Below are 20207 nucleotides of genomic sequence, written 5' to 3'. Positions count from 1 at the left end.
ATTGTAAGAGGTTGTAAACGAAAATATGTTATAAGTATAACCTTCCTTTATATATATATATATATATATATATATATATATATATATATATATATATGGGTTTACATTTTTGCAACTATTGCACATGCAGCAATCAAATACTTGCCATATATATATACTTGAAAGCATTAAACGCGAGGAATCATAACCATACAAAGGATGAAAGCATTAAATGTGGGGAATCATAATCATACATCTGTCGTTGTTGTACGTAAATTAGCTGCAGAAATGATTTTACCTATATATATATATATATATATATATATATATATATATATATTGGGTTTGTCAGATGTGCAGTGAGTTAGTGACTGCACCTAAGCATTGGTGCAGTCATATAAAACTACATTGTTTTATAGCGTAAAAAATTAAATATGAGGAATCATAATCATACAAAGGTGAAAATATATATAAAGCATTAAATATGAGGAATCACAATCATACAAAGATGAGAATAAATATATTATTCCTATTTTCTACAATTAATTTTTAACGCGAGTTTCCTTTATCCTACCCAAAACGACGTTATTTTTAGCTGACGGTACGAAACATTAAATACATAATAGACTATACAAATAATAAATTCATATATATACATGAGGCATGATCCTTTGACATCGGTATCAAACCTTGAATTTTGACATTAAATCCTATCCATTGATTTTTTCCAATCAACGATTATCATTTATTGGGAATCAAACTTATTAATTAATTATTAATTTTCAATATATGATAACTATTGATTGACGGAAATTAACGGTTAGGATTTCGGGTCAAATTTCAAAGTTTGAGATCAGTGTCAAAGATTCTATCTCTCTCTCTATATATATATATATATATATATATATAATATATATATATATATTATATATATATATATGTATATATTAGCGGTTATAGTTTCTACTGAAAACTTTTACTACTCTTATTACTAAACTAATCACCATTAATTTTTGTTAATCTGACATTTATAATTTTTTAGAATTAATAATTAATTAATAAGTATGATCCAAAAAATTATAACCATGAGATTACGTAAATCAACCGTGATTAGTTTAATAGCAAGAGTAGTCAATTTTTTTAATAGTAAGTAAAATCGATCTTGGAAATATATAGTGTAAAATTTCTTGTCGCACGTGCACCTAATAGTGAGTACTCTTGTTGTAGTGAAAGTATTCTTGTGGGGCCTATGTTTTCTTTTCTCTCTCTTTTCTTTTCACATAACCTCAGCCCTCATATTTTTATATACGTGCATAATTTTATCTCTTATAAAAGTAGAAATGACAAACCCATATACACACTTTGAGAGTCGAAGGAATTAATGAAAGTTATTTTGATAATTTTATTTATTTATTATCACTATTCCTACTACATGATTCTTATAAAAGGCATAGTTTATATATTGGTTTCCAGTTTCCATGGCCATGCAACATGGGGGACCAAGCTGTAAAACAGACAACATAGGGGACCAAGCTGCGCATGTTTCATCATCTACTTTTTTTCAAACACAGTGGAAAGAGAACAACTACAAAGTGACTTTGGTGGGGTCCCTTACTAGCTGGATGATAAAGTCAAGCATGCTTTTTTTTTCTTAAAAAAATTTTGTTTTTTTGCTTTTTCACAAGTCTCTTTCTGTACCAAACAGTGTTATAATTATTCTAGTGCCATTTTACCAGCCAATATATAAATGTCCCATTTCATTTGCATTTCAATGTGGCAAACGGGTATATCCAAGTTTTGTTCTTTCCCTGTCTGTTCAAACATCAGCATCATAAGTCTCACTTGTTAGTTGTTGGATCCTCCTGAATCTGCTGTGCAAACAAGGTATGATCTGCCATCTGGTCAACTCAGTTACATGCTTATTAAATTTGTTTAGCAGATTCTGTGTTTTGCTTCCTAACTTCAGATCATCTTCTTTCTTTAACTTTTCTTGAATTACTATTGTTATTTCTATTTTCCCCAAGGGTCAAGGAATGGCCTTTTTGCTTTCAGAGGCTTAAATATTTGGATTTTGTGGTTGCTAGAACTGGGTTCTATTCCATTAAATTGTGGGTGTTGACTACTATAGAATAATTTACAGTCAGCTTGAGTGTTACGTTGATTTTGGGTAGAAATTTCTGAAAAGTTTGAGGAAATTTTTTCTGAGTCAGTAGTTTAGATTTCTTAAAGTTGTATGGCATTATGGTTGAGTAATTTACAGTCAAAGAAAAAGAACAAAGTAATTTACAGTCAAGTGGCTGGCATAATGGCATACCAATACCAAGTTCTGCAAATTATGAACACAATTGATTTGATTAAGTGTTCTTTCAATGCCATCTTAGCTGTTTGAATTTAAATTATGCAGTAGTAGCATACCTTTGCTTACCTTGATTTTTTTAATATAACACTGCTTCTGGATTATAGATGGGCAGAACATCAAGTTATCAATGTAAACCCCTCCAAGATTCTTTCTTCCTTCTCTAATTGCTTTATCCTTATATCTTAAACCCTAACTAGAAAAATTTAACAATACACGTTGCAAAGTGCAATCCTACTAGTTACATTTGTCTCAGGTTCTAAGGACTAATATAACTTAAATCCTGGATTGCAGAATAATCTGGTGTTGTTGAGTAATTTTGGTGGAGTATTAGAGCCACAGAGACAATGCCTATTTTCGCTAAAGACTTGGATTCTGCATTCCAAACTGCAGGAGCAAACCCGTATCCTTACAACCTTTTATCTTTCAAATTGTTTTATGATTTGTGTTAAGTCTATTGATTAGGTAATAGTTGTATTCGAGTTCAGCTTTTTACTTGCTAAAAAAAGAAAAAACCACTCCCATAATTCCATTAAATCCCCCGTGACCTTTCAGTCACAAAGGAGCAGTTTTACCATTGCTCCAGGCTTGCCCTCTTAAGCTTTTTGCTTGCTAAAGAAAACAAAATTACAATTAATTTCTGATGACAAAGGCACCAAGAACTAAACAACTGATCAACTTGCATTAGTCCATGCCAATTGAGAAAGGGTTTCCTCAGCCATTGGATGAGTGTCTTATTGACTTTAGAGACAACATAAAATAAAATAAAAATGGAAAAGTAGTTTCATGTATTCTGTTAGTGTCATATTTTTAATATAGTTGGGAAGCACATAAAACCTTGGCCTGGAGACTTATTTCTTGAGTTTTTTAAAAAGATGTCTCATAGTTCTTCCTGATTTCTTCCTCGGCAATAAATTTCATTTTAAAATGTATCACATTTATTGTTCAAGTTTACTGCTTTATTCTTAGCTTTCTATTCTTAGAGGCTTAGAAGTTTGGTGTATTGAGAACCAGCAGTTGGTTCCAGTCTCAAAGTCAAGCCATGGAAAATTCTATTCTGGAAGTGCATACATAGTTTTGAATGTAAGATATCGCTCACTTTTGTCTCCCTGTTGATCCTTTTAAAGTTTAAACACATGAAGAAGTTGATGACTATATCTCAATTAAAATCCTAAATTCAAAGATTACCATCATCATCTCTTTCACAGTTTCACTATCCCTTTTTGGAGTTTATCCCATTACTTTTGGAGCCACCTTCACCATAATGGGGTTTTAGCAGTTCCCTGTCATTATGAGCTTTATTTCATCTAAATTCTCTTAATATACAATTAATCTGAACCTTTTTACATGATTGTGGAAACAGGCAACTTTTCCCAAAAGTGGCCCTCCTCAGTATGACATCCACTATTGGCTGGGAAATGACACAAAGAAGGTTTGTATCTTTTCTTGTTTTACTGCCTTGCTTGCAGTGATAATTGTTTTATTACTGTTAATTCTCCGCGGGAGAAGTTTTTTTAGGCTTTATATTCCCTTAGTCCTTATCCCTTTTAACCCCAATTGGTTCCCTATTATTTTTACTTCTAATGTGGTTCTCCATTTTCCTAACCATTTCATGTCATGTTTTTCACCATTACTGCAATCAATAGTTCTCTAATTTGAGAAGAGAGTGGAACTGTATAGAAATGCAACTTATAAAATTGAAGGACATGCGAAACTATAATGACTAATTCATAGTTATGAGATTTCCACAATAAAACTTGTTTGATGTGTAATTTCTTTTTATCCAACAGCAAAACAAAGACTATGGCTGTGTATTGGCTTATCTAAGAATTGCTTGATCGTTTAAATGTCGTTAGAGATAGACCAAGGAAGAGGACTGGCATATTGGAACAATTATCTATCCACAGCATTTGATTTAAAAGATACATTAAACAATGAACATAGTACTTGAAAAAAGTGTGAATATTGAAAAACAGCATAATCTGCATTGTTTCACTGTTGATTTTGTATTTAGGTGGACTCAGGCTTGGCATCAGACAAGGCACTTGAGTTGGATGCAGCCTTAGGATCATGCAGTGTTCAATATAGGGAAATTCAAGGCCAAGAATCACATAAGTTTCTATCGTACTTCAAGCCTTGCTTTATACCCATTGAAGGAGTGTTTACTTCAAAGCAGGGGAACTTGAATGGTGAATACCAAGTTAGCCTGTACACATGCAAGGGAGACTATGTTGTTCATGTTAAAGAAGTGAGTCGTCTCTCAAGTTTAATAATTAACTGTTTCTGTTATCTGATAGTTTGATAATTTGTGTGAATCTCCTCCTCTTCGCCTACTCTTCTTACTGAAAAGTATATTTATTGACTTGAGCTTATTCTTTGTCCTCATAATGCTGTATGATTTTCTAATTATTTCAAAGGTTTTTTTTTTTTTTTTTTGCCATGATTTTTACAAAGGGATGAAAATTGCAAACTTTAGATGATGATATTAACGGTGATTCCCGTTGAGCTAATACATGTCAGTCTCCAGACAGCATAGCCCACACCACATTATAATTTTCTAGTCTTTGCTTTCGGTTGTTTGATTTTTCACATCTTTTTCTTATAATCCTTTATCAACATGTCTTTATGTTTGATTAGAAGTTCATTAGTGTAGCCTGTCTGATGTGCTTATACATTCATTAGGTCCCTTTTCTAAGGTCATCATTGAATCATGAAGATGTATTCATACTTGACACTGCATCAAAAATCTTCCTCTTCAGTGGGTGCAACTCCACCATTCAAGAAAGAGCCAAAGCTTTGGAGGTTGTTCAGTATATCAAGGAAAATAAACATGGTGCAAAGTGCGAAGTGGCAACCATAGGTTGGAATATATGCTATTTCCTTTTCATCTTTTTTTTAGCCTTGGAGTAGTGGTAAAATTACTCTTTTTTGGCCGGAAAGACACGGGTTCGAGTATGGGAAACGATCTTTTGTGTCTTTGCAAATATGCATAGATAAGGCTGCGTACAATGAACTCACATCCTACCCTCGCAAAGTGGGGGGGGAGCCTTGTGTACTGGGGCTTGTCCTTTTATATCTATTTTCTGAGCGAAATATTTTGCAAATTTTAACTGTACAATTGTTGTAGAGGATGGAAAATTTGTTGGTGATTCTGATGTGGGTGAATTCTGGAGTTTATTTGGTGGTTATGCTCCCATTCCTCGAGAATTGCCTTCCGTTCAGGAACCCGTGGCTCCATCTGTAAAGCTATTTTGGTGAGGTTCATACATCTGTGTGCACAATGCTTATGTAAATGCATGAAGACATGTGTTGATAATCCATACTTGACCTTATTTCTCTCTTAAACACCCAGCAAGTTAGCATTGGATCAATAATTATACTGATTCACATTAATAGTTTAACTGTCAACTTAATACCATCATAGTTAATTGACTAATCCTAGTCATTTTGTTAATCAGTTTAAATGGAAAGCAGTTTGCTTTAGGCAATGTGTGAGGGAGAAATAGCAAAAGAACTTTGTTTGCTTCAAGAAATACTTTTTTGCTCTTAGCTAAGGAGTGTTTGTTTCCTATTTTCAACAGGATAAATTTACAGGGAAAACTTTGTGAAACTGGAAGCAATGCATTCAGCAAAGAAATGCTTGAGACAGATAAGTGTTATATGTTGGACTGTGATGGTGAGATTTTTGTCTGGATGGGAAGGCAGACTTTATTGACAGAAAGAAGAACAGCTACCAAAGCTATAGAAGTAAGAGTCTCTTTCTTTAAGTTTCCTTTTGTTATCATTCACAATTGTTTTACTCCCATAGTCCCAAAGAATTAGGCATATGCTGGTACTTGTCTCAAACTTTCATATTAACTAAAATACCGCTTACAATCAACCTCCTTGCCAGATGTAGTTGGTCTTTGCCACTTGCTGGCTATTCGCCTTTGTTCATGAAACTTTTATGTTAAAATCAGCAACCATGTTATTATTAGTGGTCAAATTATATTCCTAAAGAAATATATATTCTTGGGAAGGTTTCTTCCTTAAAATTTTTTATTCTACATGCTTTAGAGCTAAAATTCTCTCTAGTATATAATAATGAAGCCCGCATAAATCTTAGCAAACATAACTGTATGAAAGGTCAGTTACATTAAGGCTTATACTCAACTGTGTTGTGGATAAGCATGCATTGCCTATGCTCATTACTATCTCCATTTTACTAGGATTTTGTCAGAAATGAAGGCAGATCAAACAGGACTCATTTGACTTTTTTATCCGAGGGATTGGAAAGTGCCATTTTTCGTTCATACTTTACTAATTGGCCTAAAACAATGGAGCCTAGGCTTTATGAAGAAGGCCGAGAAAAAGTGGCAGGTTTAATATCTTATACAATTTAATTGTGTTTAAGAAGTGTGCAGTCAGTGTGTCATCTGTAGTTCATTTCTTTATATTGTTTTTTCTGCCTCAGCCATATTCAAGCATCAGGGTTATGATGTGAAAGAGCTTCCTGGAGAAGAAGACATTGAGCCATCTATAGATTGCAGTGGCACAATAAAAGTAGCTTCTTGCTAAAAACCTAGCTGTTTCTCGTTGTTTTATGATCAGATTTGCCTATAGCTGTGTTAACTGTTAACTGAATACTGCGATTTCAGGTTTGGCGGGTGGATGGTGATGAGTTATCACTTCTTTCAGTTACGGAACAGACAAGACTTTACAGTGGAGATTGCTATATAGTACAGTATATGTTTCCAGGAAATGGAAGGGATGAGACTTTGTTTTATGCTTGGCTTGGCTGCAGATGTGTAATGGTAAGCACTAGGCAAGGTTTTCTGTCTTCCACTAGGTAGTTTTTTACCGCAATTCATAGAAAATTAAGCTGTCATTATTTGATAATATACTGGAGAGATTTAAGGTATTTTTTTTTCTTTTTAATTATAGTATGATAGTCTAATGGTTTACTTTAGGTTGTAACTTAGTTTTGTTGAAATAGCTAGTCATGACATCATAATTGGCATTTTGGCTTTAAAATTTATAGAAAAGATTCAGAAATGCAATTTTATTTCCAAAAGATGTCTAAAATTATAAATTTTGTCTTACATGTATGTTGTACTCAGTTCTTCAACTTTTGTAGCCACTGGTAAACTCATTATTTCATCTGGTGTGATTAGGCTTGGTTGTTGATGTTGTTGATAACTCAACATAAAATTCTCTTTTGTTCTGTGATTTTGGCTTGTAGGAGGATAAAACAGCTGCCATTTCCCACATGAATACTCTGGCTGATTCAGTCAGGAATAATCCAGTTATGGTTAGTGTCATTCTTGCTAATTCTTTCATAATATGTTTTTAACTGAATGTGTGCAGCAATCACATTGTTGTTCTGGGAAATATCTGTAAAATTTGTATCTTCTCAACAAGTTTTAGCCTCTTATTTCTACATTCTGCATCTTAAGCACATCAGTATAAAAGATATATAAATTCCCTGTTTTACTCTGCATAGTTTATTCAATTTACATCACATGTCTGTTCAGGCTCAAATTCAGGAGGGTAAGGAGCCAGCTCAGTTTTTCTCAATACTCAAGAGACTAATCATATTCAAGGTATACCAACTATAATCTCGTTTTAAGGTTTGTATGTAACATTAAAAAAAGTGACATGCTGCAAATTCTTTCATTTTTCTTCTTGTTGTAAGGGGGGAAACAGTTCAGGATATAAGAAGTTTATAGAAGAAAAAGGTTTGGTGGATGAAACTTACAATGAAAACCAGGTAGCTCTGTTTCGAGTTCAAGGTACAAGTCCAGATAATATGCAGGCCATCCAAGTCGATCAAGTATGTTTCAATGATTCTGACATTTTTATCCATGGTCAAGCCCTTTGTATTTTCATTATGTCTTATCTCTAATTTCCACAAAATTGGGTACCATGGCAAATCTATTGAATGCTTGTTTCTTTTTTTAACTGCATCAGTTATTTCTAATTACTGGAAAAATGGATATCCAGGCTTGAAGAAAGCTCTTGTCAGAGTAGGAGTTACTATTATGTTTCATAACTAACTGTTTCGATATCTTGTTCTGATTGAATATGGATTAGATACTGAAGTCCAACCTATGGCGTGCTCAATTACTGCAGGTCTATTGGCTGTTATATATGTAACAAATCCTTAATAGATTTCAACTACTGGCTGGAACTAAAATAACATGATAATTAGAATAATCTCTTTGAAATTAATTTTTTTTCCCATCTGTGATTCTATGTTACTTGAAACAGTTGGTTAATGTTAAAACATAGTTTTCTTATATTGCATTTTATTTTTTGTATTATTTGTAAGTTTTTATTGACTATGTATTAAAATTTTTGTAGGTTTCAACCTCCCTGAATTCATCCTATTGCTACATTCTACAAGCTGATGCATCTATCTATACTTGGATTGGGAGCCTATCTTCAGCTAGAGACCATAATATTCTTGATAGAATGGTGGAACTGTTTAATGTATGCCATTGCTATTGACCATAATATTCATGCTTTCTATTTGAGCTACTTCTTCTAATGGACTCAACCTGTTCTGTATATTATTTGTTGATGCAACTTGCAGTCAACATGGCTACCTGTATCTGTGAGGGAAGGGAATGAACCTGATATTTTCTGGGATGCTCTCGGTGGAAAGGCGGAGTATCCAAGAGGGAAAGAAATTCAAGGATTCATAGATGATCCACATTTATTTGCATTAAAAATAACCAGAGGTAAGAAAAACACTCTTTTGAGAAAAATAATCTAGATCTCACTTGTTTTAGAATTATCCTGGGTGAAATGACAGGGAAAACATGTCTAATTGATGGTTCTGTTTCTCACGCAAATTTATTGGAATTTCAACTCAGGAGACTTCAAGGTATATTGCTTCTACAAATTGAAACTGTTCATGTAAATACCTACTGCATTCTACTAATAAGCTTTTGAGAATGTGTAGCAACTAGCAATTCTAAAAATTATTTAAAATATCTGTAATGTGTTGAAATAAAGTCTGTGAACTTTGTATTATGGCCTTTTTTATTAAACAATTTCCATTGCATATTATAATATTATTTTAACGTTATTAATTAAGTGTGGCCTTGATATAATAATATTTCAGGTGAAAGAGATATACAATTATGCACAGGATGATTTAATTACTGAAGATGTTTTATTGCTTGACTGCCAAAGAGAGATTTATGTTTGGGTTGGCTTACATTCAGTTGTCAAATCAAAACAAGAAGCTCTCAGTCTTGGCTTGGTAAATTGTCTGCTTTCTTCATGTATTGATCTTGCTGATAGTGTTTATGCTAATTATTTTCACACCATGATGCCATCACAAAGCCATAATAACTTCTATAGTTCATTTCACTTATAATATATGGTCCTCACTTAACCATTCCTTTCCAATATGGAACTTCTTCACTCACACTTGAATTCCCAGCATGAATATATGTTATAACTACTTTGCAGTTTGTACTTCTATTTTTTCTGCATTATTGGATCTCAGCCCCTCCAGAACTCTTTTCTCTGCCACTGAATCCATTGTAGTTAAGTGCTTCATTAAAAACGCTTCTATGTTATGCAATGAAGTCATTGTTTATTAGTCCAACTATAATTCATAAAGAATCAAGTTTTGGAGTTCTTTCTCCATTATTCTTTTATTGTTTGTTAGCCACATCTTAGGAACTAATTCTTATTCATCCACAAAATGAGATCAAAGTCTACAATTATCAATGTAATATGAACTTACTCTTTGCTACAATATGTTTTTCTTACAATGGAAATTGTAATGAGCAGAAATTTGTGGAAATGGACATCCTTGTTGAAGGCCTTTCCCCGGATATCCCTATTTATGTTGTAACGGAAGGTCATGAGCCGCCATTTTTCACTCGTTTCTTTTCATGGGATCACTCAAAAGCAAATGTAAGTCTTCTCCCTTCAAAATTATAAGTATTGATCACCATACTATAATGATTAATTTTAAGAAGTGCTCAGTGTGATAGATGTGAAGCTTTATAGAGACTAGAGGCAATCCCCTGCCTCCACCCTCCTAAAAAAATATAGATTGATAGCAGAACTCCCTCCACGAAATTTTTGTTATATATATCTTTGTTGAATTACCTGAAAATGTAGTGTAACTTGTTTTTTTGTTTGCTATCTTCGCAAAGAATTATTATTATTATTTTGGTAAAGAGATATTTTTGTATTGTATTTTTCAATTATTTTTCTAATTGGTTTTCTTTATTCATTCCATTTATTCTCTTGTATACTGTTGAGGTATATAGTCCCACATTGGTTGTATGTGCAACTAATGTGGAGTTTATAAGGTCTTGGGCACTCCCACCCTTTGAGCTAGCTTTTGGGGTGGTGTATCCCAAGGTTCTTTACATGGTATCAGAGCCTCGCCGCCCCCCACTTCCTCTTGTGGCGTTTCTTAGCACAGGTAGGCTGAGCCTGTTGCATTGTCCACTCTTCAAGCCCAATGGGCTCTCGTGTGAGGTTGAGATATATAGTCCCACATTGGTTGTATGTGCAACTAATGTAGAGTTTATAAGGTCTTGGGCACTCCCACCCTTTGAGCTAGCTTTTGGGGTGGTGTATCCCAAGGTTCTTTACATATACATTATGATTTCTTCTGCATACTTGTTACAGTTTTTGCTTTTAAATTTAGATATTATTTATTGGGGTAAAAGATTTCTCCGGTCAATGGAGATAAGCTATCTTTGGTGAGCCCAAAATGATGTCGTTTTGTGGCAGAAATCAAGGTGTTTTTGTAATTCTAATTTATTGCAGTGTTATATTAGTCTTTATCATTATAATTTAATAATCTTACAACCTAAAACAATGTCGTTTTGGGCTCACTGGAGATAACTTTATCTCCGGTGACTGGAGAAATACTTTTCCTTATTTATTGTGGCCACAGATAAAATTTTATATTTTATTATGTATAACTTTATTCAAAAGGTCAAATATATAATTCAAGTGTTTACTTGGTTTGATATCAATCATGATTTTGACTTTATTATATCATTTGTGATGATGAAAAAAAAAAAAAAAACTGTATGAGTTTAATCGAGCCTACACTGTTGTTCAAGTTCAGCCGACGTAAAAATAGCAGGAAAAATTAATTGGCCTTCATTCATCATGTCTGAAGATGGGATGTTGCTACATTCTTGCTGTTTTTGTTTTCCCCTTACATTCTAGGCTGTTTCAGTTGCCTGCAATTTCCATCTCAATTGTGCTCTTACGCCAGAAATGTATCAACATGCTGTATCACATAGATGGAAAATCTTTGGCACCTTTCTGGTGTTTCACATCTCAATTATAGTTGTCATCCATCAACTATTTTAAATGAAATTGTATTGTTGCAGATTCTTGGTAACTCATTTGAGAGAAAGCTTGCAATTCTGAAAGGACAATGGAAAATTCTAGAAGTAAGTGACTACCTTGGTAGTATTGGGTTGGCTATGCATAGGTTTATTATGTTTCTGGGGGTTTGGGGTCTTGTTATGAGGATTTACTTCATAATGATTTCAGAAGGTTTTCAGTTTTGTTTCTTTGGTTCCTTTGTCTTCCATCATCTTCTTATTCTATTATTCAGGGACATAATAGAATCACATTGAAAGCAAACTCCAAGGACTCTACCCCCAATGGTTACAGAAGCATTTCTATTACCCCCAATGGTCGTGGAAGAAGTAGTTCACCTATAACTAGGAGTGTAGGCTCAGATCCTCCAGTTGTCAAGAAGCTATTTGAAGGATCTCCTACCCATAGCAGTGCTGGTAATAAGAATCCATTTCATCAAGTTCTGATGTGAAATTTATTTACTTTGACAGTTAGCTAATAGATCAATTAATAAGCTCCTCTTTGGTGTTATCTAGTCTAAAGTTGGTGTTGAAATATATAAAAACCATTAATATAGCCTCACCCAACAGCTTAAGCTTTTGGGTTGAATTGGTTCTCTACATGATATCAGAGCTTCGTATCCCGGGTTCGATCCTCACCGCCCCCCACTTTCTTTCAAGTGGAATTTCTTTCTTCGCACAGGTAGGTGAGCCTGTGCATTGTCCACCCTTCAAGTTCAGTGGGCTTTCGTGTGAGGGGGCGTGTTAAAATATATAAAAACCATTAATATAGCCTCACCCAACAGCTTAAGCTTTTGGGTTGAATTGGTTCTTTACAGTTGGTATGGTTTGATATTGTATTCCACCAGTTCTTGTATTTGACTCAGTTGGTATAGTAAGGGCTAGTCAATGATTCTGATACATATCCAAAGTTTGTGGATGAAATTTGAACCACTTGAAAAAATTGAACTTAATGTGGACTGTGTGGCGTACTAGGCTAGTTACATATCTCATATATTGGGGACTTTTTTCCTCGCAGTTATTCAGATTTTTATTTTTTATTTTTTATAACCTGACTGGGGTGGTTCTTTTCATGTTTTTGTTGTTATTTTTCCTTTCCATTTTTTTCCCAGAACAAACAATGCCAGTGTCTGGTTCTCTAGCAACAGAAGTGGGGTCAAATGAGACTGCAAGTTTCTCTCAGAAGGATAGAAATGCGGATGGTGAGAATTCTTTGATATACCCTTATGAGCGCCTGAGAGTGGTTTCTGCTAATCCAGTAACAGGCATTGATTTAACTAGAAGAGAGGTACTTCCTGAACTGAAGAAATCTAGCAGTTAGTTTTCTCACATTCATTCAACCTTTTCTTCTTACCTCTTCACCTTGCTTTTTCTTCATGTTGGAGGATCACTGTGAAAGAACAATAAATGAAATTACCAACCCTTATAGGATAAAAAATTATTACTCTAATATATAGTAATAACATGATGATCCAAATGTCAACTGCAAAACCACATTTAAATTTGGAATTGGTTCTTGAACATAAATAAGAGGGGGAGTTAGGGGCCGTGGTAAAGCTCTCCTTTGTGATTGAAAGGTCACATGTTAAAATTCAAGAAACAGCCTTTTTACAAATATGCAAGGGTAAGACTGCGTACAAGGATAGCCCTCACCCCTACCCTCGCTAGTCGGGTTTAATGGGGAGTGATGATTCTTGAACATAAATGAAGTGTTTGAGGTTCTCTAAGAAGCTTGAGTTGTTGGATTTTTCCTTGTCCAGAGATCTCCCTTTTCCTTATTATTCACATAACTAGGATCAGCAGTGATCCATAAGATATTGTTCTTTGTTGATTCTAAATCTCGCTATGTTTATTTTGTAATTTGATTGGATAATGAACTTTATTACTTCCATTCGTTATCACTTTAATATTTCAATATTTTTGGGTACTGCTTTTCTTCTTGAGATATCATACAGAAGTATTGTTATTATATATGAGATATAGATAGGCAATCACTCTCTTTATGCTAGAAAGTTTGTGTTTTACTATTTATACATTGACTGGAATATGTCCTTTCTGATAAAACATAGGTATATTTATCTAATGAAGAGTTCCGCGAGAAGTTTGGAATGCCAAAACCTGCCTTCTACAAGCTACCTAGATGGAAACAAAACAAGCTGAAGATGTCACTGGATCTATTTTAGATCAAGTGTGTTCAAGAGCAAGGCCAACAAATACCTCTACTTTGTGTCACTATATTGCAACACTATAGCATGATTAAAATTTTACCTCGTCTATGCATTAAGAGTTTGAGCTTGAGTGGTTCTCTTTTTTGTGAAATACATGTCTTGATTGGTATTTTTGTCTAGCTTACTACATATTTATTCTTTCATTTTATCTCATAATATACTATGAGGATGCTTTTGGGGCATGCATGTGGAACTGTGTTCTATTTTTCCCTTAAAAAACAAAAGGCCTATAATACAATCTTCATTCAGCTGCTCAAATTAACTTGCAGTGGAGTTGAAAATCTTCCATAGGGTTGATACTCCTATGGTTTCTTACACTATTTACTTGTGAACACCCTTTTATTATTTTCTAATTTTTATGGGATTAATTGAAAAAAAATTGGTACTTGCCAAAATTTAATGCTTGTACTTAAGTCATTAAGGCAAATGAAATATGTATAAAATCTGAGGGACAGAATTTGTAATAGATATTTCATGGGATTTTAAGTTGAATAGAATATGAGATATTGCCAATTTGCCATCTATCATTAGCAGAGAGTTTTGCAACATTGAGCATGTATATAGAATATGGTACCGGTGAAAGAATATTCATGTGGAAAAGGAAAAGTCAAATTTCACATGTTGAAAGAGTAATATTAAAAGGGTGAACTCACGGGGTGACTTCACATAAAAACATTAAAAAGTGTGGTCGAATGCATTATGTACTCCAAGATATTTTGTTTGCATTAATGAGTTGTCTATGTAACATCTCGGGCGCTGACGAGGGCAGGGAGTGATCGCCGGTGCGAAAGGGCATGGACAAGGAGCGGCTCCTGGCAGGCTTCTAGGGACGGTGGTACATGAATGAATCGAATCAACACCCGAAAGAGAGGGATTCCAGAGATTGTGCTGGTATGGGACGGTACAGTTGAGAATGGCTTATAAGAATTAATTGGTACTACCTATACTAACAAGATGCATCTACATTTCGGTAGCCCGGAACGGAAGAACTCCATAGTTAAGCGTGCTTGACTTGGAGCAATTCTGGGATGGGTGACCTCCTGGGGAGTTTTCCCAAGAAGTGTGCGAGTGAGGAAAAAGCACACTGAAAAGTCTCGTGTTAGTATGTGGGGCTAGTCATTGATTCTTGAAGCGGCTGGGCGTTACAAGTGGTATCAGAGCAGGCCTCTCATCTAGTACGGTGTGGTTCGAGGACGAACCAGGCGGAAGCTGGTGGGCATGTAACATCCCGGGCGCTGACGAGGGCGGGGAGTGATCGCCGGTGCGAAAGGGCATGGACAAGGAGCGGCTCCTGGCAGGCTTCTAGGGACGGGGGTACATGAATGAATCGAATCAACACCCGAAAGAGAGGAATTCCAGAGACTGTGCTAGTATGGGACGGTACAGTTGGGAATGGCTTATAAGAATTAATTGGTACTACCTATACTAACAAGATGCATCTACATTTCGGTAGCCCGGAACGGAAGAACTCCATAGTTAAGCGTGCTTGACTTGGAGCAATTCTGGGATGGGTGACCTCAGGAAGTGTGCGAGTGAGGAAAAAACACACTGAAAAGTCTCGTGTTAGTATGTGGGGCTAGTCATTGATTCTTGAAGCGGCCAGACGTTACAGTCTACCTGCTTAAAAGAAAGGGAATTGAAGATAATGCACAATTTTTTCATCTACACCTTTTTTTTCTTCCAAATATTGTGCAATATAATGAACATGTAATAGAAATAACACCGATCAACCAAAAATATATATACTATGTAAGATTTTTACGATAATATTAGATATTTAAAGATATATGTAAGTAACTATTTTAAACAAAAAATTTAAATGATTAGGTGATATTACATTAATAATTTTTATATTATATTTCTTTTATATATTTTTTGAGGAATGTTATACTTACAATATATTTTCGTTTAGAACCTCTTACAATCATATTTTAACCGTTAATTTTTGTCAATCAACGGTTATTATTTTAGCACATCAAATTATTAATTTGCAATAAATGATAACCGTTGATTGGCGGAAATCAACGATTAATATATGGATGTAAGAGGCTGTAAACGAAAATAAATTGTAAGTATAACTTTTCTTGTATTTTTTAACATAAAAGTTTGTTGAACTTAAAGAGTGAATAATGTATTAAATTTCGTTTACTTGTGCGAAGAATATTTAATTATTTTTTAATAGAATGAGGTAGACATTGAAATTTAATATCAAGTAAAGAACTATTTTAATTTAAAAATTTAAGGTAGTAAATGAGATTACATTAATAATTTTTATATTATATTTATTTTATCATATAATGATTAAATATAAAATTCGTGTTCTGAAATAAATTATTTAAGGAATCTATTTATCTTATGTTGCAGAAGATAATTATCTTATGTTTTTTTTTCATTATTTTTAAATTAGTGAACCCACTATTTTATCTTTATTACATAAAATAATTATCTTATGTAACATAAAATAATTGTTTCCATTATTTAATTATACGAGTATAGCACCCTTACATCTAAATTTAATGTAAAATTGGTGATAGACAAATAGCAGAAAAAATGTAACACACGGAAGATATTGTTTAGAATGACTAGTGGCTTTCGCTTTCAAGCTAAAGTGACTCACCCACCAAAAAGCAAAGAAGGAATATGCCAATCGGCCATGTAAAAGGTTCCCACACCATTCACTGGTTCCACTAAGAATTATGATATCATTTTTTTAATTATAAATTTTATGTTAAATGTTAAAATTTTAAGTAATAAAAATTATAAATTGAGTAACAAAAGCTATGTAATTTTATTATTAATATTGTAACTTTATTTAATTTATATATATTTTATAGAATAGAAAAATTTGTCCTCGAATATACCGAGCATGTTGGTTGTCCAATTTATATTTATGAAATACGTCAATTCAAGTCTAAAGCGACCTCTCTCCGAGGAAATAGATTGATGGGCTATATGTTGAAAACTCTTATTTATATATAAACAGTTTTCACAAAATTCTTATCATAACTATCTCGTTCAAAACTGACTTGTTCAAAACATGATTGTATAAACTAACTGTATATTCAATACTTATATGCTTTTAAGTTGTAGAAAAATACTTTACCAAAAAAAAAAATTTGTAGAAAAATAAAAAAATAAAAGAAAAGTTCATTTTGATGTTCGATTTGTAATAAATATTCGTATATTGTTTATATATAACTCGTGTAGGTATTCTAAAGTCTAAACCATGTGAATTTTATTATATATTTTATACACATTATTATACTTAAAATGAACTTTTTCTAATTTTTGTCAACATATTTTATTTGTTTCATTATTGATCGTGGATAAAGTTCATGTTAAAAAAACTATATATATATATATATATATATATATATATATATATATATATAAAAGTAGGATCCTTTGACGCCAATGTCAAATTTGAAGTTTGACACTTCATCTGATAGCCGTTATATCAAAAAATATCAATGGTGTCACATGCTTACAAATCAGAGTCGTTGGTCTTTTTTGATCTAACGGCTCTTAGATGAAGTATCAAACTTTAAATTTGACACCGGCGTAAAAGGATTCTACCTCACACACACACATGTATGTAAAATCATAAAAATTTGCGTGCAGTAATAACAAGTGTATGGTTATGATTCCCTATATTTAATGTTTTCACCTTTTATATGTATGATTTTCCACATTAAATGCTCTAATAAAATTTGTTACTGTTGTAAGCAAATTGGCTGCAGAAAAATCGAACCCATATGTATATATATATATATATATATATATATATATATATATATATATATATATATATATATATATTATATGAGAGTTAGGAGTCTTACACTCAATCTTGAGCATTGATCCACTTATATCCAATGGCTCACATTAATAAAAAATTATAGCCCTTAGATATAAGTGAGATCAACGATCAAGATTGAGAGTGTAACTTACACTGGTGTAAAATGATCTCAACCCTATATATATATGGGTAATACTTCTCTTATGTTGCATAAGAGAAGTATTATCTCATGCTCAAACAAAAGTTAGGAGAGAGAAAAAAGTTGGAGGTGAGAGAAAAAAAATCTTGTAGGACCTATTTGAAAAATGTGAGTGTAGGAGATAAAAAAAAAATTATGTAACATAAGAAAAGTAATTCCCTATATATATATATATATATATATATATATATATATATATATATATATATATATCTAGAGGTAGGATCCTGTGACACCAGTGTCAAATTTGAAATATGACACCTCATCTGAGAGCCATTAGATAAAAAAATATCAATGGTGTCACATGCTTACAAATCAGAGTCGTTAATCATTTTTGATCCAACGACTCTTAGATGAGGTGTCAAACTTAAAATATATATATATATATATATATATATATATATATATATATATATAGGGCATGTTCTTTTTACACCAGTGTAACACTAACAAGTCTTACACTACATCTCAACCGTTGCTGGACGAAAATCATTAGTTGATATTTGTAGTGTAATTAATGATTAATTAATATTAATTAATTCATATAACTTTCTAAATTATAACCGTTTGATGTACTGAAATCAACAGTTGAGATGTGATGTAAGACTTATTAATTTTACACCGGTGTAAAATGATCTTGGTCTTATATTTATATGTATATATATATATAGGTCGGGATCATTTTACACTAGTGTAAGTTACACTCTTAATCTTGTTCGTTGATGCTGCTTATATCTAAGGGCTCAAATTTTTTAGTAATGTGAATCATTGGATACAAGTGGATGAATGGTCAAGATCGAATGTAAGACTTCTAACTCTTACACTGGTGTAAGAATATCCTGCCCCTATACACACACATAGGGGTAGGTTCTTTTTACACCAGTGTGAGACTAACACCACATCTCAACCGTTTTTGGACGGAAATCATCGGTTGGTATTTGTAGTGTAATTAATGATTAATTAATTCATATGACTTCTTAAATTATAACCGTTGGAGGTACGAAAATCAATAGTTGAGATGTGGTATAAGTCTTACACCGGTGTCAAATGATATTTTAAAAAAAGATACGTGGCATTCAAATAAAAAGAGTGTCATAAAATAAATTCACTTTTAAGGAAAGGATATTCAAATTTAATACATAAGAGTGAATTATCTAATTTTCTAGTAGCATATCAATTAATAAGTTTACATTACAAATATATTAATAATTACATTACATGTTATGTCAAACTCATTTAATAATGTAATCATACCTATGATATGTAACTTTAAAATGTTACATAATAATTAAAAATTTAAACAAATTAAAATATTGAACTAATATATCTTTATTATCCCGAGTTTCCTGGTTTTGCCTCTTATTGTGTCCAGATACGAAAACCACAATAACAAAGTGCTATATAATTAAATTGTTAACTAATAAACATTTATTGGATATTACAACTTACACACCTTCACCCTTGATTCGTGTAGCTTATTAATTATAAATTTAGGAAATGTAAAACATTAGTCCCTTCTTAGCTCAACTCCATCGTCACAAAGATTTGACTCGTTCAATGGCCTCACTCTTTCCTTACGTACACAAAAAGAGACCAATTCAAGCATTTTCACTCATTTGCTTTATTATTTATATCTCTTTGACTTTTAAGTGAACCTTCATCTCCAACTAATGGATACAAATAACCCAACGTGGAGCTTTTTAGGCTCAATACATAATTGAAAAGATATTATAAAATTTTGAGTAAATATCATTTTCAATCTTCAATTAATTTCATGACGTCCGCTTTAGTCTCTAGTAAATAAAAAGGCTATTTGTTGTCTCTAAGAAATTCAAAATAAATCTATTTAGTTGAAATTGTGATTTCTCACAAATTCAAAAAAGACCCACATTAGTCCTTCAAAAAGAACTAAAATAGATCCATTTTGAATTTTTTAAGACCATGAATAGCTTTTTTATTTGAATTGAACTAAAGCGGATATCGTGAAATTTGTTGAGGATCGAAAAATGTATTTACTCTAAAATCTTATATCAACATTGCATAAAAATTAAAACCTAAGAATAAATATTTTTTTAGTGGATAACTAATACGTATCTTCATATTTTTTTTTTTTTTTGCCATTTTGTTCTCGAAATATAACTTTAAGACTAGTCTTTTATTGAAACAATAGGTGCATTAGACTTCATCATTAAAAATAGGGTGAGATTATTATTATAATTATTATTTTTGTAACGAGAGACTAATTTTCTTTTGGAGAGAAGACATATTTCCTTGATTCCAAAGATTTATA

At 32.7% G+C, this 20207-nt stretch overlaps 1 protein-coding gene across 1 annotated transcript; it reads left to right on the top strand.

The window, feature by feature from the left end:
• Positions 1 to 1762: 1762 nt before the first annotated feature.
• LOC133302705 (villin-1) lies at positions 1763 to 14140 on the top strand. Its single transcript, XM_061502518.1, has 23 exons — positions 1763 to 1863; positions 2630 to 2738; positions 3319 to 3418; positions 3699 to 3767; positions 4350 to 4583; positions 5018 to 5195; positions 5463 to 5589; positions 5917 to 6082; positions 6544 to 6694; positions 6789 to 6877; positions 6973 to 7128; positions 7557 to 7625; positions 7849 to 7917; positions 8010 to 8147; positions 8678 to 8806; positions 8910 to 9057; positions 9193 to 9203; positions 9444 to 9584; positions 10124 to 10249; positions 11698 to 11760; positions 11928 to 12108; positions 12804 to 12979; positions 13761 to 14140. The coding sequence occupies exons 2-23, from the start codon at positions 2683 to 2685 to the stop codon at positions 13872 to 13874; spliced, it is 2691 nt and encodes an 896-aa protein (XP_061358502.1). The 5' UTR covers positions 1763 to 1863; positions 2630 to 2682; the 3' UTR covers positions 13875 to 14140.
• The last annotated feature ends 6067 nt before the right edge of the window (positions 14141 to 20207 follow it).

This window comes from Gastrolobium bilobum, unplaced genomic scaffold, assembly GCF_033153095.1.
Source record: "Gastrolobium bilobum isolate Gb01-03AN ecotype WA unplaced genomic scaffold, APGP_CSIRO_Gbil_v1 utg26114, whole genome shotgun sequence".
NCBI lineage: Eukaryota > Viridiplantae > Streptophyta > Magnoliopsida > Fabales > Fabaceae > Gastrolobium > Gastrolobium bilobum.
The sequence above is the reverse complement of the archived record's forward strand: the minus strand, read 5'-3'. Positions and strand labels throughout refer to the sequence as shown.